The 27,142-nt window shown below is 46.9% G+C and overlaps 1 protein-coding gene across 1 annotated transcript in view; it reads right to left on the bottom strand.

The window, feature by feature from the left end:
- Nucleotides 1–750: 750 nt before the first annotated feature.
- Nucleotides 751–27,142, bottom strand: part of LOC103258013 (tubulin-specific chaperone D) — a 141,256-nt gene continuing 114,864 nt past the window's right edge. The window contains exons 19-33 of the mRNA XM_021711211.1: nucleotides 26,620–26,696; nucleotides 22,866–22,947; nucleotides 20,254–20,372; nucleotides 18,587–18,678; nucleotides 17,452–17,589; nucleotides 16,789–16,872; nucleotides 15,851–16,009; nucleotides 15,619–15,757; nucleotides 13,817–13,938; nucleotides 11,569–11,646; nucleotides 10,305–10,394; nucleotides 9,573–9,660; nucleotides 8,493–8,602; nucleotides 6,110–6,194; nucleotides 751–994 (exon numbers count right to left, since the gene is read on the bottom strand). Coding sequence (XP_021566886.1) covers nucleotides 980–994; nucleotides 6,110–6,194; nucleotides 8,493–8,602; nucleotides 9,573–9,660; nucleotides 10,305–10,394; nucleotides 11,569–11,646; nucleotides 13,817–13,938; nucleotides 15,619–15,757; nucleotides 15,851–16,009; nucleotides 16,789–16,872; nucleotides 17,452–17,589; nucleotides 18,587–18,678; nucleotides 20,254–20,372; nucleotides 22,866–22,947; nucleotides 26,620–26,696 — 1,478 coding nt within the window. The 3' untranslated portion in view covers nucleotides 751–979. The remainder of the gene's footprint in view (nucleotides 995–6,109; nucleotides 6,195–8,492; nucleotides 8,603–9,572; nucleotides 9,661–10,304; nucleotides 10,395–11,568; nucleotides 11,647–13,816; nucleotides 13,939–15,618; nucleotides 15,758–15,850; nucleotides 16,010–16,788; nucleotides 16,873–17,451; nucleotides 17,590–18,586; nucleotides 18,679–20,253; nucleotides 20,373–22,865; nucleotides 22,948–26,619; nucleotides 26,697–27,142) is intronic.

The following is a 27,142-nucleotide window of genomic DNA, read 5'->3' as shown; positions in this document are numbered from 1 at the left end:
CCCCTTGGCTCCCCATAGCAGGCACAGGGCTGCCCACCCAAGCTTTTGGGGTCTAACTGGTCACATGTGCAGCTTCCTAGGTGCTTCGGGAGCAGTCATGCACCCCCAGTCCTGTGAGCACAGCAGGGGCCCCAGGAGATGTGTGTAGGTCGCTACTGCAGTGAAACTTGTACCCACGTCAACCTTGCTGGCTTTAGGATAGATCAGCGTGAGCTTAAGGTACAATCTTTTCAAGAACGAAGGAGCCAACTGTAGTATTTCCTGCATTATCCTCAAAGAACATACACCAGATTCTGATGATACCTTCAGTGTGGGCATCAGTAAAGCTTAGGTCTGTATATGTCTGTCAGTGGTATCCATGCTCCATGAGGGTTGTACTGTGTGCTTGATGTCCATTTATGTGCCAGTGGGAGGGCAGTTGCTCCCCAGCAGAATAGGCCCAGAAACGGCATCTGCCCAGCACTCCAGATCTCGCCTGCCACTAGAGCTTGGCAGTTCCCTGGCCTTGGATCATCTGACATTTATCAATAAAAATCTCTCAGCACCGATCACCAGTGGCTAAGACTGGGTGGAGAAAAGGACAGCACCAGGTGAGGAGGGGGCTCTGCAGCTGGTCCTGCCCCGGCCTCAGGACTGGAGCAGAAGCCTCCAGGCAGGAGGAGTGGAGCTGACACCCTCTCTGGCCTTCGGCTGCCCCTGGGCAGTGGTTCTGTAAGTCACCCTCACACGCATCAGTCTCAGAGACAGAAGTGCGAGCTACTCGGTACATGATTTTATAGGAAGCACACTTATGTTCAAGTCAAGGCAGAAGCAAGGACATGTGAGTAAAAGCTGCCATCTAGTGACAGCCTCTGAGTCCCAGCACCACGCCCAGCCAGCGCCGCTCTTCGATGGACGGAGGCACTGTCATGCCAGGCTTTCCGTGGTGACTGTCCTCAGGGGCAGGGCATCCCACCAGGTTTGGCTCTCAGGACCAGCTTCAGCAGGCACCAGGCTGTAGGAAAGACACCACAGGGTTGGGCTGCACAGCACCTTACCTGTTTGTTCCCAGAAGGGGACCCAGCCCCCCTAGACCCCCGAGTAAAGACCGACACCAGTGCTGGATCCCTGCATAAACTTCATTTGTGTAATTTCCCCAGACACACTGTGAGCCTGAGCCATGCAGCCAACAGGTGCCCATGGCTGATGTGACCTCGGCTTCCAAAGAACCACCATGCAGTGACACTGCATGTGGGCTATGGGAGGGGAGTTGGCTATACTGTTCTCTTTTAACTTCATTCATGCATGTTTGAAAGTTTTTCTAATAAAAATGTTTGAAAGGTCTCCTAATAAAAATGTAAAAAACACATTTAATTCAGAAGTCTGATGCTGAGTTCAGTCTTCACAAACAAGAAAACTGAAGATGGCATCATGATGATCAGCCTGTCCTCACCACCCCTCAAGGTGTCACCCAGGTCAGTGCTTGCCACCCTGTGTTATGTGGATGCAGTTTCTGCAAGAGGAAGGCCCAAACACAGCAGGACCAGAGGGAAGGCAAGGAGAGAAGGGAGAGAAAGACAAAAGTCTTCTCCGAAATGATGACTGAATTACAAGTATCAAGAGGAAACACGCTGAATGTTAATAAGGCAAAGAGAGGCAGAACAATCAAGACAAAAGTAAGTGTTGAGAGGACGCAACAGGAAGGGAGGCCAAGAACACATCCTCAATACCAAGGGCCCGGGTGCTGGGACAGCCTGGGCCAGTCAGCCCTGCGACAGGTCCCCACCGCAGCCAGTGGTACAGGCAGAAGCACAGCAATCCAGAGGCCAAGGGGGATCAAAGCTGAGCTTGATGCTGTGATTCCTTCAGGCTACAGTAAATCAAAGAACATGACCTCAGGTAATCACTGTCAGAAGAGCAGGAAAATCATGGAATAACAGAAGGGGAAATGAAATAACATTTTTCGCAATCCAAGTGAAGACCAGAAAGGAGAAAAACACTGAAAAGGAGGGTCAAACAGAAAACAAAGATGGTAATTGTAAACCCAAGTTGGTAATTACAATTTTTTTTTTTTTTTGAATCAGAGTCTCACTCTGTTGTCTACACTAGAGTACAGTGGCATGCTCATGGCCACCGCAGCCTCAACTTTCTGGGCTCAGGCGATCCTTCCGCCTCAGCCTTCCAAGTAGCTGGAATCACATGCACGCACCCCCACACCCAGCTAATTATTTTATTGCGGAGACAAGGTCTCACCAAGTTGCCTAAGGCTGGTCTCAAACCCCTGGGCTCTGGCAATCCTCTCACCTCCGTCTCCCAAAATGCTGGGATTATAGGCGTGAGCCACCATGCCCAGCTTAGTTACACATTAAATATAATAATAGAGCACCCCAATTAAAACAGGTTATTAAACTGGACTTCAAAAAGGTAAGACCTGACTATATACTGGTCATTAAAAAACCCATTTAAATTAAGAGCATAAAGAAGTTGAAAGTAAAATGATAGAAGATATACAAACACTGACCTCCAAAATCTGATGTGTCTATATTAGTGTAGACTTCAAGGCATGAAGCTTTATTACAGATAAAAGTGAATGTTTCCAAGTAATGGTCAACTCTCCAGGAAGATGCCACAAACATGAACATATAAGTACCTAGTAACAGCATCAAGATGTATTGTGAAAGTTGACAAAACTAAAAAGAAAAGTTGAGAAATCCACAGCTTTCTCAGTAGCTGATAGAGTACGAAGCATACAAAAAAGTACAGCCAGGCCATTTTGAAGAGCCCCAGGTGGCACAGTCAGTAACATGACCTACCAGACAGAACACAGGGCAGCCAGCATCAGTTGCTACAGGTAAAGAGCTTGGAGGCATCACTCCTGTCATGCAAGAAAAAGCTGTACCTGCTGAGTGTCAACTACCTTTCTCAGACCTGTCAAGAAAACATTACCCTGACACTAGAGAGATGGGAGAATACAGAGAGCCAAGACCAGTTTCCTTGTGCAGAGGCCACTGGGCCATAAACTGTGGGCATGTGTATGTGGCAATTTTGACAAAGGGAGGCTGGGAGTGTACTAGCTTGAGAGAGAAACTCCAGGGGCTGTAGCCTTAGGGGCCCCACACCTTCTGGTGCTTTTCCTCTGGAACACACCAGGAAGATCTGTGAAGCGCCTCCAGTGCCTTCTCCCAAACAGAGGCCTTCCCAAGGGATGGGACTCTGCCAAAGCCTGCCCAGCTGGGTAGGGGTCACAGCCCAGAGGCAGGGAAGGAGCTATACCACAGGAGACGCACTGTGAAGACTGCAGACCCAGGCATAGGGATGCTGACAGACTGAGAGTGAATGGGGAGATAAGAGAATGGGCCCCATTCCCCATCCTACCATGAGCAGGACTGGGAATTCCAGCTGAAAGAGCTGCAGGAGTCAAGCTCGCTCTAAGGAGGAGAACACAGGGAAGCAGAGAGTCTTAAGAGGAAACAAAAACAGATGCTGGAAGAACGTAAAGGCTCTAAAACCTATAGCTACAGTGAACACTGAACACAGAGTAACTCCCAGCCAGGCAAACAAATCCTCACACTAAAGGCCCACTTACTTCAGATCCTATTACTCAACACAGCATGTCGGTTCTCAACAAAACAAGACATGCCAAGAAAGCAAAACCCAAAGAGAATGAGTATCAGAGCCAGACTTGGATATGCCAGAGATGTTGGAATTATTAGACAAAGAATGTAAAGCAACCATGATGATAAACTGGGAGCTCTAATGGAGAAAGTAAGCAACATGAAGAGCAGGCAGGCATTGTATGCAGAGATGGAAGCTCCAAAGACATGAGGAAATGCTAGAGACCAAAACCACTGGAACAGAAAGGGAGAATGCTTGTGATGATGGACTCCTCAGAAGATCAGACATGGCCTAGGAGAGGATCAGTGAGCATGGAGATAGGTCAGCAGAAACTTCCAAGCTGAAATGCAAAGAGAAAAATGAAGGAAAGAACTAAAAAGCAAGATCATCCAAGAGCTGTGAGAAAATTTTGCAACATCTCTACTTGGAAACTATAAAAGGTGGAGATAATTTCTAAATAAGTAGATATAACACGTCCATTGGCAGAAGATTCAACATCACAGACATCAGCTTTTTTCAAATCCATGCAGAAGCTCCAAGCACCTCAGACTTGGTTTTATCATACAAACTGACAAGTTGATTCTAAAAGTTTTACAGAAACCCAAAGGGCAAAGAAGAGTTCAAACAAAGACAACAGAACTGGAGAATGGACACAATTGGGTATCATGACTTTACAAGGCCCACACCTGTAATAGATTGGACAAAAAGGTCACAAAATAGGACAAGGAATCCAATAGTCGCACATATTATCACCTCATGACAATGCACTGTGCTAAGAATGGAGCTGGGTCAATTAGACATGGAAGAAAATATAATGTGTATTGACCTCCTCAGATAAAAAAGTCAATACCAGGTAGACTGTGAATTTCAGCGTTTTTATATTAAACAATAAAGCTTTCATAGAAAATCAGGAACTCCATACCCTTGGAGCAGGTAAAGAGATCTTAAACAAGAGACATACAACTAAATAAACGGGGAAAGTGGCAAGCTGGTCCACATAAAATCTCAGGATGAAAAGCTGCCCCTGAGTAGAGTATTTGTAGCATGTAGAACACCTAAGGAATTTCTGCAGATAAAGTACAAAAGAGGACAAGCTAAAGAACAGGAAAATATCTGAAAAGATTTCACCTCATGAAAGAGAATGGTCAAACTGCTGACAATCACATGAAAAGTGCTTAACTTTCTGTCAGCAGGGAAACACAGGCAAGACTACCACAGACTGAAATGGCCACAGTGGAAGAGATAGGAGCCAAGGGTTGGTGACGACGTGGCCACCTGGCTTGCATATGCTGCATTCAGAGGTAAAGCCACTTTGGAACCTGCTTGGTGCCCCCACTGAGACAGGACTCCATATTTGTGGTAGGCCTGAGGTACACAGCCAGAACAGCAGGATAGGAGAGGAGGGGCTCCACTCTGCCTTCTGCTTTGTGCCCTGGGTGAGCCACACACCAGGATCAGCTTCTTTTCTGTGTGTTCTTCAATGAAAAAGTTTAAGAAAAGTCTCCAGAGAAACAGCAGGCAAGGTGTCAGAGGGACAGGAATGGGGCTGAGTGCAGGCAGTATCTCTGGACATGTTCCAGGTGCTTCATGGGAGTTCACACACTAAGTGGGAGCTGCTGTGACCTGTGCTGTACAGAACCGATGGATGGAGGAGACCACTATGGGCGACCTGACCTCTGCCCAGTACAACACAGAACATGGAAGAACCATGCTCAGGACACTGATCTCAGAAACCACAGTGGCACACACCAAGGCCATGGAACATGGCAAGGAAAAGCATGACAGGCAGCCTCAGTGGATGGACACCAGCAGGCCCCAAGGCAGCCAGGGAGGTGCCTCTGCAGACCCTGGGGAGGGCAGATATCCAGGAAGGACCAGGTAGGGAGCTGAGGCCTCCTTTCCATACAACAAGAGCAGAAAGAGGTGCTCAATGTAAGGCTCCAAGAACCTGGATGCAGCAGCCACTGAAGCACAGGGCACAGAACTTGCCAACAGTATGGCAAGTCCCTGGTCGGCATCCCAGAAGGACTAAGAGTTGGCTAGATGTGGGAAGGAGGGTGCTGCATGATGGGGTGGAACAGCAGCAGCAGGAACACCTGAGCTCGTGATGGTCTCATTTCCTTCAGAAGGAAAAATGACTCTAAAGGGATGATAAGGGCAGCTCCTTGGGGTTTCTCATCCAACCCTGTTCCACTCTTGGGAGGTAGATGGGGGAGGAGGAGGACAGGGGCACTTTCAGCCCTTGGAACATGAAGAGACTCACAAAGAGAGAAACTTGGAGTCAAGCTGGTGCCAGTCCTGCCCATCCCATGGCTCCCAAAACACATCCCAGAGAAAGTGGCCTGGATTCCTAGGGGTCCAAAGGTGTGGGCAGCAGCCAGAGAAGGCAGCTGAAATGGAGAGGGGGATGGGCAGTATGGACCCACTGTCAGGGAGCTGAGCATCATTACAGAGTTCTGGACAGCACAGGCATCATGGTGGGCACCTCATGCTGCAGAGATGATGTAGGTGTTACCTTAGGCACCAGCTGGGGTCTGGGCACACCCAGGAGGTCACACAGACGGTTCCGCTGTCCTCTGACAACCAGGAGTTCTGCATCCCTGAGGAAAGAAAGGAGATAGCTGTGAGTCCTTGAATTCAAGTATGTGCATTGAATGCCCATTTAAAAAATCTCAGTAAACTTCCTGCCTGATGAGCGGAGACCTGCATCATCTTAAGATTAGTGAACATTAGGGAAAGGATACCCATCCCAAAAATCTATTCCCAGGAAAACCCTCTCAGGCACTAGGGCAGAAAAGACATTTCCATATGCATTTCTCAACCAGGCTTAGACCCAAACCCTTTTCAGGAACCCAAAGGAGGAGGCACCAAGGGAAGACAGGCCCAGTCCAGGGGCTGTGCCAGGAGGGCGCAGACGCCAAAGGGGCTGCAAGGGCTTTTAAAGATTCATTTGAATTCAGCTTTTGATTTGCTACTTTCATTAAAAATAAAAATTAAATTTAGCAGTGCTGTGGCAAAATGTTGGGCATGTTTGTCTTTTGTAATAAAAAATTATTTTTAAATTCTAAGGAAATCTTAACAGAAAGGGGATTAAATTATGGGAAAAGACCCCTCCCCACCCTGTTCATCTTCCCTCCCTTCAACATTGAGGGAAAGGAGGGAGGTCCAGGCACCCTTAGGCCTGGGCCTGGCTGGGGAAAGAGCCCCAGGCCCAGTTCCAGATGCATGGTTTGCTGTCCTAAAGCTGATTATTTTAGAATCTGATCCCAAATGTGCCTCAGTGTTTTAAAAACATAATAGAAAAGCATGTCTCCAGCACAGTAGTTGAAACAGCTGGTCTTGATGAACATTTAGAAGACGGGTCCCAGCTGCACACACCTCCTCACCTGAGACCATATGTTTCTGTTTAGGAGCTCTGGGAGCAAAGATGTTCCTCCTTCCAAGATAGGAAATCTCAATGAAGCCCTGCAGCTAAAAGGCCACCTTTCTAGGCACAGTGGCTCTTTTCCAGGCCACCTGTGAGTTGTGTGGAATCGTGAACCTGCAGGAACGTCACTGTTCCAAGATGCACCAGGCGTGTCCTCACCTGCTTGAGCAGGTGGCACTGACTTGACAGACCCAGCACCAATGCTCTGCGTTCAGCATGGAGGCCCCACTACCAGTGCTCTATGTGGGGCAATTCCTTGGGCAGGAGCAAGGACTCTGCTGCCCTGGCTACGCTACCTGGACACCTATGTGAACCCTCACTGTGCTTCGGTCCTTACCTCCCATAGTAGAAGGCTGCTCCCATAGACGTGTACATATGTGTGAGCATGTGTGCTCATGTGTGTTTGTGAGCACATGCTCACAAATGTGTACAGCACCCCTGTTGGTGCTCCTAAGACCACTTGGGTGGGCCCAAATGCCTTCCGCACTTGCACTGTCAGTTTTACTTTTCAGCTCTTCTATTCATCCACATGCTATCTCATTCAGGCCCTTCATTCCCATACACCTTTCAAACTCACTGCGCTCTGATCCACCAGGAGTGCAGAACCCAACCCAGGCTGCAAGAAACGGAGCCTGAAGTAGCTTTGGAGGGACACACCATTGTTTCCCAAGGGATATCGAGAGGCATAGGGTCCTGGCGGCCCCCAGGAAAAGGTCTATATACAAGGCAGAGGAGGAAGGAAAACTCTTCTTTTCTCCCATTTCCTTCTGCACCTCTTGATTTTTGAAACATGTTCTTATATGGCCTGTTCCTATTCCAAGAAAACTGCATAGAGGCCGGGGGTCTCCCTGAGGGGTATCTGATGCAGCGACAACTGCCGTGGTGCCCAACGCCCTTCTGCTCCCGAGGCTGCTGGAAGTAGCTGCCTGGCAGCACAAGTGGAGTGTCCCTGTGCCAGGATAATGGCTTCACTATATTTCTGACACCCCCGACACTGGGGTGCAGGAGCTCCCATCCCCAGAGTGACCCCTAAGGCCAGTAAAATAGCAAAACAGAATGTCAGCCCAGAGAGCTAATGATCAGTTAAGGGAAGAGCAGCCCAGAGAGAGAAAACACTGGCCTCTACCAGGTGAGGGTTGGGACAAACCCATCCTCACACACAGTAACTTATATCTGGGAGAAAAACTGTTTTACTTTAAAAACTGTCCCACCTGGACAGCCCAGGAGGTGCCCGGCCCCTGCATCTGGTTGCCAGGCCCCTCAGGGGTGTGAGGCTCAGTGGGCACCACAGGTGAGGCATTTCAGTTAAAACAACACTGCCTCCTTGTGCAGTCCAGAGCTGAAGCTGTTGAGGCCTGGAAACCTCTTTCCTCATCCCTTCAGAGGTTTTGGGAGAGATGGGCAGATGCAGAGCCAGAAAGAGGGGTGACATCAGACTCAGAGCAGCCATGTGGAAACAGGCTTCACGTACCATGCTGTATCACTGAGCACGGCCATGACTTCGTCCAGCACATCTGCACCCACGATGTCGCTGTAGGTGAGTACCATCTCGTATACCTGGCTAGCAGTGGTCTTCCGAATCTGGGATTGGGACAGAGTACATCAGAGAGGGAAACACCACTGCCCACCCACAGAGACAACAGGACCCTGCCCAGGGATCCCCAGCCCATGGGTCATGAGACATGTTGGTGAAGACCGTTAGGAGGACAGAACTGACCATGCATCCCAACTTGGTGACCACAGGGCCGTAACCAAAAGGAGAAGGCATATTTCACACCTGGGTAAACCACCCTTGTCCAAATTCTGCCAAGGATTTGTAATGCCCAGGTTATTATTCTATGTAAATGTTCCATTAAAAATCTGCTTCCTCATTGGAGAAACACATTTCTTTTCTAGTTGTGCCTTGGTGATAACACATTTCATTGAACAAGAGTGTCAGAATCCCCAAGTCTCTCCCCAGAATTCCCAAATTACCAGAACAGGACCCCAGGAATCTGCATTGCTGACAGCCCCAAGAGATGGTAAAGTGAGAGTCCAACCATCCCACTTTGAGAACCACTGTATAATGTGAAAGTTATTTTTGTCTTTTAGGAAACTGTCACCTCTTGATGATTTAAAGAGCTTATTTTCCCCCCAGACAAAGGCAAAGATAAATCCTAGAAATCTAACAGATGGGAGTTCCGAGGGTGAAGGGCACTGTCCCTCAGGTGTGAGTTGAGTCTGGTACCTTCTAAGAGCCCTTGAGCCTAAACCATACGCACACAGCAGCCCCTCCAGCCCCAGCTCCAGAGCCCACAGACAGGTTTATGTTCGTATAAATGCCAGCCAGACATCCAGTCCTTGAAGCCAAAACACTGAGTCCAGAACCCTCTGCTGATGACAGCACCTGTGACTCGTTACCCCATGGGGCTAGTTAACAAGTAAAATCAAAGACCCTGCTTTGCCTCAGCTTCTAAGCCCGAAGTAAAATCACCAATGCAACACTTCCTGCTGAAGGTCTTTCTGTCAACAAGGGGTTTGAGGTAAACACACTTGAGTCACAGGGGCTCACCAGGGGGAACGGGTGGCAGAGGAGAAGACAAAGCTGCAGAAGGACCTTCCTCCTCACATCGCCAGGAAACTGTACCATTCCACAGAACCTGCAGGAGACAGCAAGCCAAGCTTATCAGGAGCCACGCCCTGCACAGGCCCAGCATCCAAGCATCCCACAGCAGTGTGGATGCTGAGACACATTCAGAGGCCCAGGAAGGACACATTTCGTGAGCTCAATACAGGCCTAGAGAGTGTGCATGTGCAAGCACATGTATTCATGTATATATGTGCCTGTGTATACACCTGTGCAATGTGTATACACGTGTGCTTACACACGCGAATGTCACACTGAGAAAGCAGACTTTGGGAACCTAGGGTGTCTCAGGGAGGACAAGCAACAAGCTCCCCACAGGGCTGTCCGCCCTGCCCGTGAGTCCTCCCCACTCCTGGCATCTGCCTCAATACCCACTTACTCGAACACCGTAGATGAAGGCACTGAAACCACATCTGAGGCGCTGTCCTCTGGCCCCACAAACAACCCTCTGCCAATGGCAGCAGGGGGACCAGTCATGGATCATCTGTTCTGGTGGGAACACCCTTTTGCTATGACTGTTTTAAAGGAGCATAACACATGCGTTTAGACCGCTTTATGATGGGAAATAACTCCTCCCAGCTGAAGCTACCACTTGGCACTTAACCACTGTGAGGCCAAGCCCTTCTGTGGCCATCTCAGGCCAGAAACAAAACTCACACTGCAATGCTTGACCGAAGTTTCTGGATGTCTTTTGACTTCTTGATTTCTTCCTTACAAAGTGCAAGCAACTTCACACAGAAGGGGTGGCTAGAAGAAGAACACACTATTCTAGAGATGAGCTTTCACAGGGGGCCTATGTACCACACCACTGTGCATTTGGTGACAGGTGCTGCCACCAAGTGTCTGGAGGGTCCGCTCTCTGGGTGACATCACACCAGGTTCCAGGAACTGGCTCCTTTGCTCTCTCGGCAAGCACAGTAGAGAACAGATGCTACCTGCCTCATGTATCCAGCAAGCCACCATCACCCACAGTATTTAACATGTGGGCAGGCCGACCCCAGTGTGGTTACAATGCAATCACATTCACTCAAGTGGCTGACCCCAAAGGAAGAGAATCCAGCCTGACAAGGGCCAGCTACTCCTCTTGTGACCAAAGAAGGGAGGATGTACTGAGTCCTAACCAGGCTACACCTCACTTGGAGATCTGTCACATTAGACCACTGCCCTTTCAGGATCAGTCTATGACAGCAGTTCCCCTGACCAAAAATGGATCCAGGGAAACGCTCCTGCCCCCTTGGAATAAAACAGATGAGGCAGTCTCAGCCCCTTATCCCTAGGTTCCCTCTTACTCAGAAGTATCCTCGTGTATCTCTGATGCCCGCCCTGACCCAGCTCTGCCTAGCCTTTCCCGAGATCACTAAGATGCTTGTGGGGACCCAGTGGCTGTCATATTGCTAAGGGCTAGTCATCCTGGTCCTCAGCCTCTGTGACTGCTTGGTAGACACCGTTGATGGCCTCCCTGCTGAGATATGCTCCTGATTCAGGCTGTCCCTATGGCTTTGCTATTTCTCTGTGTCCCTGTCCCCTAACAAAGGGCTGCCCACAACTCTGTCTACACCCAGTTCCCCAGTCACCTTCATCCACACCCATGCCTCTGGTGACCTCAGGGTTTCACACCCCACCCACCCTGAGGATTTCCACAGCTCCAGCCCTGTAGATCTTGCTATTCTGGGCCATGATAAGCTTCTCAACCCAAACTCTTTCAAACTGTGCTCAAACCTCACCACCTCTCTTCTGCTCCCTGCTGCCCATTGCTGTTGATTAGATTTACAGTGTGTATAAACTCTGATCTTGAATGTCTTGGAAAAATGTCTCTAGAATTCTGGTCTCTGGATTAGGTTGTTTATTATTATTATTAAATATCTTTTAATGTGAGACACTTAGGCTTATCCAGAAAAGTACTGAACAGAGAGATGCTCACTCCTCCTCCGTGGTGAAGATGTCAAAGCAGCCATTGGCCAGCATCTGGTTCAGCGTCCTCAGCAGTGGCACGGACACCCTGTGGGATAAGACACTGCTCAGAAGAGGGCACGCTGCCTCCTAGACTGACCAGTATCAACATAATCTCAATCAGCATGTGGCAAAACCACAAACCAGTCTCATTTATATGGAAACGCAAAGGAGCAAGAAAGGACAAGACAACTATTAAAAAAGAGTAGCTGGAGGCCAACACCATTTAATTTCAAGAATCACAGTAAAGCTGAAGTGATCAAAATGGCATAGTACGGGCAAAGATATGAACACATCATGGCACATGGCACAGAAGAGTCCAGAATAAACCTACAATTTCTTACAAAAGTGTGAAAGCCACACAGAGGAGAAAGGAGTCTTCATAAGACGTGGGAACATTATGTCCAGGTGGCCCGGTCCACACTGCACAGGCAAAACTGTGCTCGAAACAAACTTTAGGTCTAAATATAAAACCTGTAACTCTATACATCTTCTAGAAGGAAACATAGGGAAAACCTTTGTGACCTTGGATTAGTGAAGCTTTCTTAGATATGACCAGAAAGGCAGTCCCTCAAAGAACAAGGGATGCACTGAGGTGGGACAGAGTGGATTCATTCGCTCTGTGAGAGACATGATATAGGCCAGGAGAAAATATCTGCGGATCACAAATCTGATGAAGGAATATCACAACTCAGCACTAAGGAAAAACCCAACAGTTAAAAAATAAGTAAAAGAAAAAAAAAAGAAAACACTTCACCAAAGAGGATAAAAAGATGGCAAAGTGCTGGTGAGGCATGGTGCGCCCAGCTCTCCCTGACAGGAACAGCAGGATGAAAGCACACAACCACTTTGGAACACAGCTCTGCAGTTTTTAAAAGTCACACATTCACCTCCCTCGTGACCCAGCCTTTGACTCCTTAGTATTCACCCAATGAAAAGGAGATACATTATTCCTCACTTGGCCTCATCACTAGGTTCTGGGAAACTGACTTTACGCAAAACAATACATAAGAAACCAATTTGACTGCAGGCAAATCAATATAAAGTATTCAGTTCCTACTATATGAACAGTCTGACAATTAAGTTCGCAAATTTGCCACCAGCACTTGTGTTGGCAGCACTTGTACAACTTGGTAAGGTTTCATAACCTTGGTATATCAGTTTGTCCAAGAGTTGTCCTGGTGCTCAGGGAGGATTTCCTGTCGCATCCACACCGAGACTGACTCCCATGTTCCCTGCAGCCCCAAGATGGAAACAATCCAAGTGCTGATGAACAAAAGAACAATGGCTCATCCACACGAGAGTACACTACAGCATGGTGATGCAGGCCAGAGAGTACCCAGGCTGGGGCAATGGGAAGAGAGCTGAGGGTCAGGAGAAACCCTGGGTGAGGGATGTGCCCACTATCCTGACTGTGGAATGACTTCAAGGGTGTACACATGTGTTAACATTGATCATCAAATTGATGACAGTCATTTCTACATCAGTAGAGCTGTCTGCAAAAAGAGAAAAGAAAGCATGGCTGGGGTGAGTCCCATTCGCCAAGTGCTGCTTCTGTGCTTCCCAAGGTGAGAGGCTGATGAGCTCCCATGGGAGGGGAACATGTGGCCTGAGTTCTCACACATGCACCAGGAACAACTCTCAGAGGATACAGGAGAACATTCCCAAGTGTAAGTCGAGGCCCATGGTATCAATCTATAGTCCACCTCCATGTAAAAGCAATTACCAAAAAGGTACGGCCAAATATTCCTGGAAAATAAGTCCTTCTCACTGGGACACTCGGAAGTGCTGGGCTCTCACTGACTCATGGCTGACATGTGTCAGCATGGGCGTCTCCAGGAGAACCCACCGCCAGGAATACCCGGGAGGCTTCTCACAGACAGGGGCCATGCTCTCTTCACCTGGTTCAGAACTTGTAATCTCCTCATTTCCAACATGCACAAAGTGGTCATTGCCCTGCCCAAAGCACAGGCTGGGAGAGGTACAAGGCAGAGCTTGGAGACTCAGGCTGCCAGGCTGCAGCTTATAGAGAACTGTGTGCCTTGGCACATGCTCGCTCCTCAGGCACGTCCCCCCTTGCTCCTCGGCCACTTAACGATGAGATGTGTCCACCTCTCCCAGAAGATCCCAGCGAGCAGGTGAGACCCTGGGGGTCTGTGGAAGAATGATGAGAGGCACAGGTGCCACCTGCACTTCTGAGGCTGGGAGATGCCACTCACCTGTCATTTAGAAGGTTGTCCTCGAAGACCTGCAGAAGGGTCCTGCTGAAGTTGCCCAGGGCCTGTGGGTCACTCTGAATCTTCTTCATGTACTCAAAGAGGCTCTGTGAAGAGTGTCTGACCTGCAACACCAGATGGAAACATGGTCTCTAAGGCAGTGAGCTCACCACCCCTCCCACTCCTGGGGTTGGCTGCAGTTTGGAAATGTACACATCTACCAAAAAGCTGGGATGACTGAATGACAGAGATGTGAGGATCCTGCAAACACTTGGTTAATGCAGGCAGGGCATCACACAGTGCAAGTGCCTGAAACAGAAGCATTTCTCTTGGATGGCAGCACTGTCTAAACTATACGCTAACATGTTTGCCAGAACATAGTGCTGTGGTGGGGTCACCACAGGAAAGAGATCAGAGCCCAAGGCATGGGTGCCATGAGTCACAAGGTATAAAGATGCTTCTGTGGGCCACAGCTCCACCACAGACCCGGGGAGTTGGGCCTGGCGTCCTGGAGGCTGAGGTGGATCTAGAAGCTGATGGAGCCAAGTGACCATGTGTGGGGTCAGGCAGGCCCTGGGGGGATAACCCCGAGGGGGCCTCACAAGTGCCAAGCCCCAAGTAGAGCATGGCTGTCCCTCTGAGCAAAGACGGAGAACCAGGAGCACAGGGCGACATGTGAGCTCAGCTTTAATACCACAGAGAAGACAGGAAGGTGAGAGGGAAGGGCCAGGGGGATGGGTCAGGGTGGCTCAGGAGAAAGAACCCTGATGCATTGTGGAAAGTCAGGTTGTTGCGGGAAAGAACTGGAGCAAAGATGACCAGTTCCCAGAAAGTCACCCCCATTGTAGAAAATTCCACAGGGCAAGCAAGCAGATTCTTTAAAAACTAAACAGCATGAAAAACAGGAGTGGAGGGGCAGGAAGCAGAGAACCATGAAATGTCAGAACCTCATAACACATCATCCAGGTGCAATGTGGGACCTCCCCTGATTATGAGGTAAACACATTTGAGATAACCGAGGAAATTAAATTAGGTTCATTTACGTATGATAATAGTGTTGTGGTTGGACTTTCACAAAGTCTTTAAGAGACATAGGAAGTACTTACAGGGCAGATCGTACAATTTCTGGAATTAGCTTTAAATTACTCCCCTGCCAAACCAAACTGTGTGCAGGTAGCATATGTGTCAAGGGGCAGGAATGGGTAGAACTGCATAGCTCCTCGCTAGGCACATGGATATCCCTAGTGATACACTTTGTACTGTGTGTACATTTTAAAATTTCCCAAAGGAAAAGCTAAAGAAAAATTAATGGTTTCTTATATAGGAATAATCAGCTAAGAATGTGGTAGAGAAATATAAGTATTCACTGACAGTAATATCAAAACTTCAAATGTTTTAAATAGGCACAGAAAAAGTTCAGACTTGCACGTCCTGACTCTCAGGCAGCATGTCCTGCAGTGAAGACACACAAGGCTGTGCAGAGACCGTTGGCCACGCCCTATGACAGAGCACAGAGAGTGGGGGCTCCAGGAACACAGACACCACGGCCAACTCAGTCCTGCTACTGAGTCCCAACTTAACATCTAATTCCACCTTCTTCAGACTTGCTCACACTGCGGGCCACTCGGCCTCCTGGGTCATGGGAAGAAGCTGGACCCTGGACCCGCAAACCAATATTCCCAAGACATAGAGTGAGCAACAGAAGAAAAGATAAGGCCCAACCCCTGCACACTCCCAGGAGAGAAGTGCCAGGTGCCACCTGGAGCCACACACCCCCCATGTCGGCTGGCCAGATGTCTCCTCACCGTGGACTCTGTCAAGCCGCCCACAGACACAACCAGCCCCAGCAGTACGTGGTAGCGGTAAGCAGGCAGCCCGAGGAGCTGGGTGATACGCGGGAAGGCCTGGGAGGATGCATTCCAGTTCACAGAGGCCATGTCGGACCTGCAAGAGAATGAGCCGGATGAGGCTGGGCTCCCTGTGCTCACACCATGGCCACAGGAGCCAGGTGTGGGGGAGCCCACGCCACGACAATACCTGGGAAACAGCTTTTCCAGCTCTCCCCGATGGGGCACGTGGGGGATGGGAGGACTGTCAAAGTGTAGGAGCATCAGGAACATGTTCATGGCATGAGCACGGAACCGATCAATCTTCTCGCTCGCCTGCTGGGCCACACAGCACATGACACGCTCACAGCTGCAAAGGGAGCATGAGGTCCAAGTCATTAATCCTGCCCCAACACCACAAGGAAGCGTGAGCACCTGACATGGCCAGCTGGCACCATAGCCACCTTGGGATGGGCTGTGAATTGGGAGGACTCTGGACGGGAGGACTCTGGACGGGAGCCAGGCCTTGGAAGGAGGACATCCCGCTCACCTTCATGTCCCAGAAGCCACACAGCAGCTGCACAGCAAGCATGTGTTAAGGACATGCCATGGGGTCTTGGGTGGAAGCAGCAACAAATAGGATTACAGGGGAGGTGGAGGAGGAAGATGGGGAAGAAGATAGGCCAAGGCTGGGGAAGAGGGAGAAGAAATGGGAGGAGAGGACAGGACGCCGTGGGGAGGAGGGAAGAACTAAGGAAATGAGGCCAGGATCCTCCACGGACCTTTATCCAGAGATACTCATGGTAGGGGAGAGGCCCAAAGGCAGACCTGGGTCCAGGGAACCCACTAAGTGATGGGTTAGCACGTCCCTGGCAGGCACAAATGCCCAGGTGCAGGGGTCCCAAGCTGAGAGGCCCCCCAGCCAGGGATGCTGCCTCTTGTCAAATAAGCCAGAGTACTGAGTGAGGCCCAGCTGGGGAGGAAGGGCCTGCCCAGACCCAGGTGAAGGGATGGGAACAGCTCTCTGGGAAGAAGGTGGATGCTCTGTGGTGCAAACCTCACAGCACACCACACAGCCCATCCTGCCAGCCACCCTAAGCATGCAGTTGCCTTTCTGGGTAGAAAAGAGCTGCACGCACCAACACTTACATGTGGGCCTCAATCAGCCCTGGCTGGCTCCGTCCCAGCAGAAGTGTCAGGTCTGTCAGGCTGGTCATGGCAGCCTCACGGACCCTGCAAGGACAAGGAGAAACAGAGGCTCAGCTCAAGATGGAGATTCCCGAGGCTGGTTCTGCCATGCTGGCCAGGCCTTGTAAGCACGACACCCATGACTGTCCCACATGGAGGCCAAATGGGGTTTATCATTACCAGAGGAAAGTCATGAGGACCACCCAAGGGCCCTTTGGGCTGTGAAGACACAGACAGGGAGGCCCAAAGCCCACACAGGCTGGCTTCAAAGTGTCCTTCACACAGGGGAGTTTAAGGGATTATTAAATCCCACACTGGTGGAAAATGTCAGCGAAACCCGATACAGGCAGTTAATTGTCAGCCTTTCATCAAAGAATATGTTCTCACTCTCTTGGATTATGTCAAACAAGGAGGGTTCGTGTCTAACACCCAAGACAGAATAGACAAGCCCCAGCAAAGCCCTGTCACATATGCACACACAGAAACACAGGACAGGTCGTTTTCCCATGAAGCTGTAAAATACATGACTCTACAAAGATTCCCCCTCCAGAACACCTCAGGACTCTGTGGTTCTCTCTGAGCAAACAGATGTTTGAGGTTCCACGGATGTTCGCTGCCACTTACCAAGCCCCCACATCCCCTCTGCTGTCCGTGGTGTAGTCGTGTACACAGCCCAGCAGTGAGCAGTAAATCTCAGAAGCGTTCTCTTTGCACACAGCTTCATCCGGGGCTCCTGCTTTCACACCAACAGTCTGGCAAATCCTGAGGTTAAAAATGCATGAAATACACAGTGAATGTCTGTGAACTTTGTCTTTCCCATCATGATGGCCTGATATGTTTTCCTGAGACAATACACTCAACAGGCCAAGAGCCTAAGAAGTAGACTGACAGCCAGACCTGGTAGCTCACACCTGTAATCCCAGCACTTTGGGAGAATCTTTTGAGCCCAGATGTTTGAAACTAGCTTGGGCAATATAGTAAGACTTAGTCTCTACCCCAAACCAAAAAATTAGCTGGGCATAGCAGCACATGCCTGTAGTCTTAGCTACTTGGTAGGTGAAGGCAGAAGAATGCTTGAGTTCAGGAGGTCAAGGCTGCACCACTATATTCCAGCCTAGGTGACAGAGTGAGACCCTGTCTCAAAAAAAAAGGTAGTAGACTGAGAAATCCAGCGCTCCTTCCACATGCACCAAATGTGGGACAACTCTTCCCTGAGGTCGCCTTCAGCAACCTCTACGGCTCAAAAGGTAGGGAAGCGGCTGTTGTGGCTGGTCCCTCCTGCCTCCATCCTGACAAGATGGGACTGACACTGACACTGGGGCACACGCTGACACTGTGCTGTGGGCAGAGCAGGAAGAGGGAGGGCCTGGCCCTGTGGGCACTCATTTGTCAATAAACACAGAGGTGATTCCACACACTGGCTGTGTGGGATCGTGTCCCCTTTGCCAAGCTTGAGCTGAGACACATTGTCCAATTCTTGGAGGGTCCAGTGTTCCCAAAAAAGTAACCACACTACGGCTTTAATAGTCATTTTAATTATGACAGCATGAAACTGCTAATAAGCCTTTATGAATTGGAATTGACAATCCCCTGAAAAGACAAAGAAATTAGAAAATAAAAAATAATAAAGTCTGCTTCTCAGCTGATTGATCAGCTGCTTTGTGACTGGGGTTTTAACAAAGCCTAAGAACATCCCGACGATGTTGGGGTCACTGGCTTTTCAGAGTCATGACTTCAGGGAGGAGCACCTGAGACTCACCTAGCAATGGCCTTCAAGCCATCTCTCCTAGACTCAGCAAAGCTCACGTCCTTGGGAGAAGTGCGGGTAACTGCTCTTAAGCCTGCGAGAACCTGAAAAGCAAGAATCACCAAAAGAACCTTTCACTATAGGATACTTTCAATGCAAGTGGCAGCATGGCCCTGGGGCCACGGAAGGCAGTACCTCGGGACAGGCAGCCTTTGGGTAGCCCATAGGTGCCCCCTTCCTCACAGGGCCAGCCACAGTGCAGCCGGGGAAGACACTGGGGGCGTCACCTCCAGCCCTTCCAGGCTGAATCCCCAGCCCCAAGTAACCCCTGTGAGTTTCACCTCCCCCTGGACAAGGTCTCCCTTTTTGTCCCATTGCTGAGACCTGGGATATAAGACGAATGAAGCTGCTGGACCCTCATAATTTCATCTGTTATTTCTTGAAGTAATGGTTCATTTCTTATAACTGTTTCATGTTTATCCACATGTCCATAAACCCCAGTGTGAGAGTTCTAATGGCAGAGCAGCCGCAAGAGGGTGGAGAGACTTCTGGAGAGCAGAGAGTCTATCTGGAGAGAGTCTCTTACAAGAGTCTATCTGGAGCTGCAGATCCTGAGGTGCTCGGGCTGGATCCCACAGTGAGGGAAGGGCACAGGCCCCTGCAGGGAAGCGTGACCTGGGCTTGCCCCAGCTTTGGGTGGCCAGGCAGCAGCAGGGAGAAGAGCAGGAGCTCCTGGCATGTTGGTCAGCAGGACCAGGACCCATGCGTGATTGGGGAAGGGAAGCACATGTTTCCAGGCTGAGGCTGGTGGGGGCAGAGGAGGGTTGGGTCTCCAGGGTCTGACCGGATGTGCTGGAGAAGCAGTGCCAGGATGCCGAGGTGATCTCAGTGGGTGGGACTGTCCAAGAGAGACAAGCCAAGGACAGGAGAGCTCAGGGGACACAACATTTCAGAACAAACCCAAGGAGTCAGTGAGATGGGAAGAGGAGGCAGAAGAATGGGGCTCCAGAAGGGGCATAAGGAAGCAAAACTGAGGGTGGGGACTGGTGCCCTCCAGGGTGCAGGAAACAGGACAACCTTCCTTCTCAGCCTTTTAGCTCCCAGCTTTCATAGGAAGAAGTGTCTCCCCTCTTTCCAAGTTCACAGTGGGAGCCAGGGAGGCCTGAGCAGCCCTACCCCTGGCAGCTCTGCCCCTACTCTTAGTGCTACCGCCCCACCTCAGGGTAAGGTGGAGTCCCAGAGGGTAAGACAGAGACCTCCTGCCTGGCCCTCAAATCAGAAATATATGACAGCTTCTGTGGAGACTACTTGGGGAGCCGACCTGGGGGGGAAAGGAGGTCATGGCGTGGCTTCTGTCCAGACCCAGACCAGGCTCTGACAACTATATGTGACGCAACACACATGTAGAGGCAAACGTGCTCTCATTGTGGGAACAACTGCTTCTACAAACACCGTCTCTCCTATCAACCAGAATTCAGCTTCTCCAAAGTCTGTCCTTTGACACGAGCAGGTTTCCAGGCCCCCTAAGGGCTGCAGAATGGGGTACTCCCTGCTTACCTCGGGACCACATCCACCAACACTATGTGGCTGTGTTAACAGTGCAGCCCACCTTGTGCCCCTGCCTAACTGTTCCATCTCCCCTGAGGCCCCTCCTTTGCAAGTGCTCAGGTCAACTTCACCTGCTGGAGCTTGCCTTTCAGAAGGAAGCCAGGAAGAGCACCCAAGGCTGATGAGAAACCACAGCGAGTCATTTCCTCTGGGCTCTGCAGCTCAGCCAGATACTGCTCGATCAGTTCCTCTGAAAAGAAGTAATGATCTAAGGATTAGGATGCAGACATGAAAAAAATTAAAAAATTAAAAAAGAAGTAATGAACATAAAGAGAAGGACGCTCTGTTGCCCCACCATTTACTTGATGTGTATATCAGAAATAGGAGTAAAATCATGTTAAAGAAGGGACAGCATTAGGCTCTTAAAGCAAATCTATTTCCAAAGTGGCATATTTAAAAAAGAGGTTTTCATAAGGTGTTTTTAAGGTTTTCATAAGTACTTTTAACTATATGGTTTCAGTCTTAGGAAAATAATTTCAAGAGGGTGATAAGAATGGTAGATTGCTTCATAATTCTCATTTTTATTCACCAAGAACATAAATTTATTATGGAAACAACATCTTCCTCATAAACAAGAGTACTTCACCAGAGACTGAGAAGATGCAGCCCCATGCCAGATACTAAGGACTTGGGATGTGACACAGCTGGAGTGGCAGGCACTGCCCCCTGAGATATCTGTTGAGGTCAGCCCAGGGAGAGGAGCAGCGGGTCACTGGGCAGAAGGGGGTAGAGAGCAGTAAAAACCAGCAGAGTGAGAGTAGACAGCTATGACCATGGGCAGCTTACTGAGGAAAAGCAAGTGGTCAGTGACAGGAACAGAGGCTGAGAGGGAGAAATGTGAGCCAAGGGGCACCCAAAGTTCAGGGTGAGATCAGGTAACAAGTTCTAAGAAAGAAGGTGAATACCAACCCGTTTCTTTAAAAATGCAGCTCAGGGAGATGTAGGGGAGCCAGGCTAGTCCTGTGTGTCCCATCTGCTGTAACCCAAAGAGACTGTCACTACCATTCTCACTCCAACAAAGTGGATGCCTGTAACACCTACACGTGAAAACACATAACATGCTCCCCCATCCTCATATGTTAGGACAGAAAAATACAATGGAAATATGATTTACACACATACTAAAGTGAATTCACTTCAGTAGCAATGTGAAAAAACAATCTCCCATCATCTTTACAACCCACCTGAGTTTCAACACAAAGGTTAATTTCTGAATATCATTTTATATTCAGAGTGTCATGATGTGAGACTCTCTTCTTAGGCAAAAAAGTAAATCATCGCTTTATTATTCCTATTTTTAAAAATAGGATAAATATAAAGTAATGTTACTATTGTCTCTTTACATAAAACTGCCTGTGCCTAAAAAAAAATTTGATGAAACATCACTAATTTAGACAATCTGTCAGAAGACAAAATTACAGATTATTTTCTCATTTTTATAAAATCACAAAAAATAGATTTAGACTATTGCAATATGATTATTGTATATAATTATTTAAAATAGTGTTTCATATGTTTTTGATTTGATTAAATACAAGTCCTATAATATGACATAAAGGAGTGTTGTGGGCTAACATAATATGTGTGTAGAATTTGATTTTTAAAATTCTAACTTAAAAATAATACTCATGAAGTAGGTCCTAAAAGCAGTATTCTATGATGTGCCAGAAACAAGCTCAAACATCTGCACAGAGCCAGTTCAAACCTGGCCAGTGCAGGGATGTGCCGTGAGGAGTGCACACAGACACAGCATACAATCAGCCTTACACCCCTTTGGAAAATGAAGGAAAAAAGAGCAAGATATGTCAACAAGTGAAAAACACATACCAGAAAATGTCATGGTGTACATAAAGATTCTAAACACATATTTTACCATGCAACAGAGAAATTGATGCTGCCCTTACATGAACAGACTCAAAGGAAGAAGTGTGAACTTCAGGGGGTGGCAAGACAACAGAGAGAGATGAGGAAAATATCACAATAATGAAAACGAGGCACTGAAGAGCAAAGAAACACCAAGAAAATGTCACCAAATGGATGAAATATGAGAAAGAAAAAAAGAAATGGGAAAAGAAATTTAAGAGCTAGAAAGATGATACATAGAAGACAGGTAAAGACACTCCAACAAATGCATAATTGGAAGCCCCAAAGCACAAAACTGGAGAAGTCTACTTAAAAACCTGACTTAAAAAAACAGCTGAGGGCAACCCCTTCGGGTCCCCTCCCACGAGCTTTTCTGTCCTCCCAATAAATCCTGCTTAGGAAACAAACAAACAAACAAAAATAGTTGAATAAAATAAGACTCAATTCTATATCTGGAATAGTAGCACTGTACTCCAGGACAAGTTGATAGTACAGGCAACACTAAGACACGTCCCAGTGAAGCTACTAGTTCAGAGGAAAGAAAGCAACCTTGGGTAGCCAGACACAGTTGAAGGAACTGAGAATCTAGCATCAAAATGAACCCTGCTTGGTCCTAGGAGGAAATGTGGGAATGTTCCTGTGTAGCCTAGATCCCTGCTCATGTCAGTCCCATGTCCACCGTCAATCAGGTGCTACCAGATCCATTCCAGAAAGGAGCAGGTAGTTCTGTCGAGCCCTCATCCATGCCCAGATCCTGCCCACAGCACAGCTTCCTGCCGAAGCCCCTGGGGCCTTCTGGGACAGAGCCCACACGACTGACCCTGAATTGCAGGATCCGCCTCCCTCTGCTCCTTCATGTAGTATTCGCTGCAGAGAGCCGCCAGGGCTGAAACAGCTGCATCCTAAAACAAAGGAGGGGCAGTGAGTTCATAACGGCTCTGCTTGGTGAAGCTTTTTGGCCACAGACACAACGGGTCACTCTTAAGTCTAGGCATAGTGATGACATATAAAAACAAAAACAAAAAATACCTAAATTACGTCATTCCTTTCCAATATGTCTACCCATTGTTTTCTGTCAGGCATTTGTCACTTTAATCTCCACAGCTAATAAACTGAATAAAGAACTTGGTTAATTTCTTCCATACAACATAAAGTCCATGTCTTCTAATATAGAGCAATTGATAATAAAATGAGACATATTTTTTCTTTCCTATCCATAGTTATGAAAGGAAAAACGTGTGTCATGCTCCCAGAGTAACATGGGCAAGGACTCCAGGCCAGGGCATGTTCAGACTAATTTAGAGAGGGCCCAGGGACACTGGGAACAACAGTGTGGGGTCAGGGGATGCCAGACAAAAAGATGCATAAGAACCAGTCACAAGGTGCCTGGAACCACAGCAGAACAGATGATACCATGCTACATGAAGCTGGAGCTGATGGGCAGTCACTGAGTCCCACTGCATGTGGGACACCGTAAGTTCTCTCCCTGAATCCTATCTCCACCATCTCCAGAGGAGGAGCCAACACCCAAATAAGCCTTTTATGACTATACAACCAGCAAATGGCAAACATGGGACTCGTATGTTCTTTCTATTGCTCCCTCAAAGTCAGGGAGCCAATGCCAACATCAATGCTAGTGTGATTTAATAATGTGTAATTTATTGGCCAGTCTTTCATTTGAAGACAACGTGGAAGGATGCATTTGTGATTACTGAAAACCACTTCTCAACTGATATATCAGAGCTAGACAAATTTCAAATGGAACACAGGCTTTTCTTTTCTTTTCTTTTTTTGATACTCAGTTCAGTATATAGGAGTTAAGACACATATTTCTAGTCCCCAGAAGAATAATCTCCTCCATCATTTTAAAGATTTTCTCAAAAAAGCAACATGTAGAAGCATATTGATCTGCATGATCCACACTGCACATATTTGCAATATAATTTAGAATCATTTCAGGCTTTTTGACTGATATAATGTTTCACCACATAATGTCCTTGTGGTAGATTTCATTCCTGCATGATTCCAAATGCTGAGAATTGTAACGACCCATTTGTCCTTCCACATAAGAAGTGTAGCATTATTTTTCCTATACCCTACTGTTTTGGGGTGTTTTTTTTTCCATTAAAAACTTTGGCTTTTTAATTTGTGCTGGTATTCCCTTTCAGTTGACTTGATTATGCTATTGAGATGGCATTTCATCTTAGTAGCTCTTCTGCTAGGACAATACTAATGTAACATTTGTCAGTACACATGGTATTCTGCTGCATTGGGAATGTTTTCCAACAATTTTTTATATAAATATAATGGAATTCTGGTGCTTTCTAGAAGATCGGGTCAAATGATGTTTTCAGATATTATGCTGCCATAGTAGGAAAGTACTGAAAAAAGTTACTCTGTTTTTGAATCAGCTAGCACACAAATGTGTATACCTATCCATTTGGCAGGTTAATTTGGATTGTATATTATAAATGATATTCACTCCTTAAATTGAACAATGAATTTTTCAACACAAATTGCCTGACCTGGTATAAAATATTGTGAAAAATTTGAACCAATGTATTCCAAATAATTATTGGTCTTGTGAATACAAGTTATGATCATCCCATCACTTGACACAGGTGTCTTCAAATAAAGCACCCAGAAGATTTGCTTAACCCTTTCTCTACTGAATGTTTCCAAAAAGAAGAGTATCTTACTACTGAAAACAGTTGACCAGTACTCTTGAAAATTTGGCGTTTGAATTATTCCCATGGATAATTCAATAAGAGCTAAAAATTCCTGTTGGTCAATGTCATGCCACTTATGCCAAATCTATTTGGGTGATAGCTGCTTTTTCCTCATTTTTCATCTTTTATTATACTATTCACTAATTCATTTGTAAAACGGAGTAAAATAGTCAATCAGTTCGTATTTGTGGTCCTGTTGTTTGAGGATGTACAACAAAATTCATTCTCGCTGTAGGATTGTCTTTTTTCTGCAGCATCTTCCCATTCTTCCCTTGACAATACATTGTCTTCTACTTCTTCGAAACTAACATTTTACTCACTATCACTTTCTATTACATTTGCCCGTTTTCTTAGTGGGATGATTATCACTGTTGCTACCTTCATTTTCTTCCACATCAATGTTTACTTTTTCTAATTTATCTGTATAAAAATCTAAACCTAGCTCATCCTCATTGCTGTTTATAACTCTAACTTGTCTTTTCATTTTGCCATTGTTTTGCAAACTAATTGGATAAAAATTTCTAATTGTAAATTACAAAATCATGAAATGAAATTTATCAAAAGAATATTACTTTTCCAAATTTTACTTTTCTGACTTAGTGCAAATCGATATATTCAATCTTACCACTCGATACTTCAACATGATCTGCTTTCAACTTCAGAAGTCTCTTTCTTTTAAAGCTACAGTAACTTGCTTATCTATCTTTTCAAGTTATGCCATATGATACAACGGGTATACCCACAACTGCCTTTCTTATACAAATGCTCTTTATCGCTACCTTCTATTACAAAGAAATGTCAGCACCACCAAGAAAGCACTTCACACATTTTTTTCTACATAATGCCAGCTAGTGTTTTTTTTTAATGTATATCTCAGTATACATTCCATGTCTTTATTTGCCTTTTTGTGCAATTTGAATGAAAAATTCAAGGAAACACATTTTTTGAAAACTTTGTGCTTACATAAGTTTATCCTGTATAACCACCAGCAATCTCTTGATGTCCCTGAGAGGGGACATCCAAGTGGTTTGCTAGATTTACAATGTCCTCTCAGAGGAGACATCCAAGTACAAAGGGCTAATCATGGATATTTCCTAGAAAGAAAATGCTGAGGCATTAATCATGATGCACTCAAATTCAATTAGTAAAATTTTACTTGGGTTTTACAGAATGATAAAGTTACTTAAGGAAAAAAAAAACCCAAGGAAATTGAAGATGTAGCTACTAACACAGTAGAAATGCTAGGATACAGAGGAGGTTAAAGAATTACAAAGACACCTGAAGGTACTCCCATTCTTCATTACTATGTAATGGGTTAAGCTTTAGAGTTCTGGTAGTCCAAAGTTCACCTGGATCCTCAGGACAGGAGAGAAGGACAGGCAGCCAGGGAAACACACAAACACTCATGCCTTCACAAAATGACCAAGTCAATGTATGTGGGCAAAGATTCTGGGGTACAGTTTTGTCATCTACATGTGAGCATCATCAATAGAGTTTCTAAACCTCAGATCCTAAAACTCAACAGGACACAGGATTCAACTGGGCACACATTTACTATCAGTGTATAGGGCAAGTGTTTCCCAGGTGAATAAAATTAATGAAGCCAGAAAGAGTAATAACATGGTAAACATTCTGATGATCAGTGGCTGAATTAGGTTTCCTGATTATAAGTCACATAGGCACTATCAACTAGAATTTCAGATATTCCAATATACCATCAGTTACTATGTGAGTGTATGAAAGAAATTCATAACTCACAGTCCTTTCATACAAATACTACAAATAATAATCAATGCCACTTGTTTACAATGCAGCACTGGGAACAGTCAGTCTTGCTTACCACACCTTTATCTGCTGTCTCGAATGACTTGAGATTAGATGGAGACTTCGGAAAGTGTCATTTATCAGCCACTGCCAACCATCTGGCAAAGAAACAAATAAATTAATTTACCCAATTAAGAATATTTCATTGAAATTAAAAACAACAAATATGTCTTCCACTAATCTTAAATCAAAGTAGATGGTAACCTTGAGAGAAATCTAGAAAGAACTGAATCCAGATTGTATGAAATTCTAAGGTCCCTCATGCAAGTATTTTGGGAGGCCAAGGTGGGAATATTGCTTGAGCCCAGGAGTTTGAGACCCACCTGGGCAACATAGTAAGACCTTGGCTCTACAGAAAATTAAAAAATTAGCATGGTGGCACATGCATATTGTCTCAGCTACTTGGGAGGCTGAGGCAAAAGAACTGCCTGAGCCCAAGAGGTTGAGGCTGCAGTGAGCCATGATCGTGCCATTGCACTCCAGCCTGGACAACACGGTGAGACCCCAACTCTAGAAAAAGAAAAAAAAATTTTTTTTTTTTGAG

Source organism: Carlito syrichta, unplaced genomic scaffold, assembly GCF_000164805.1.
Source record: "Carlito syrichta isolate Samal-C Ts95f unplaced genomic scaffold, Tarsius_syrichta-2.0.1 Scaffold301934, whole genome shotgun sequence".
NCBI classification, from domain to species: Eukaryota; Metazoa; Chordata; class Mammalia; order Primates; family Tarsiidae; genus Carlito; species Carlito syrichta.
Note: the sequence above shows the minus strand (reverse complement) of the source record. Positions and strands in the feature narration are given on the sequence as shown.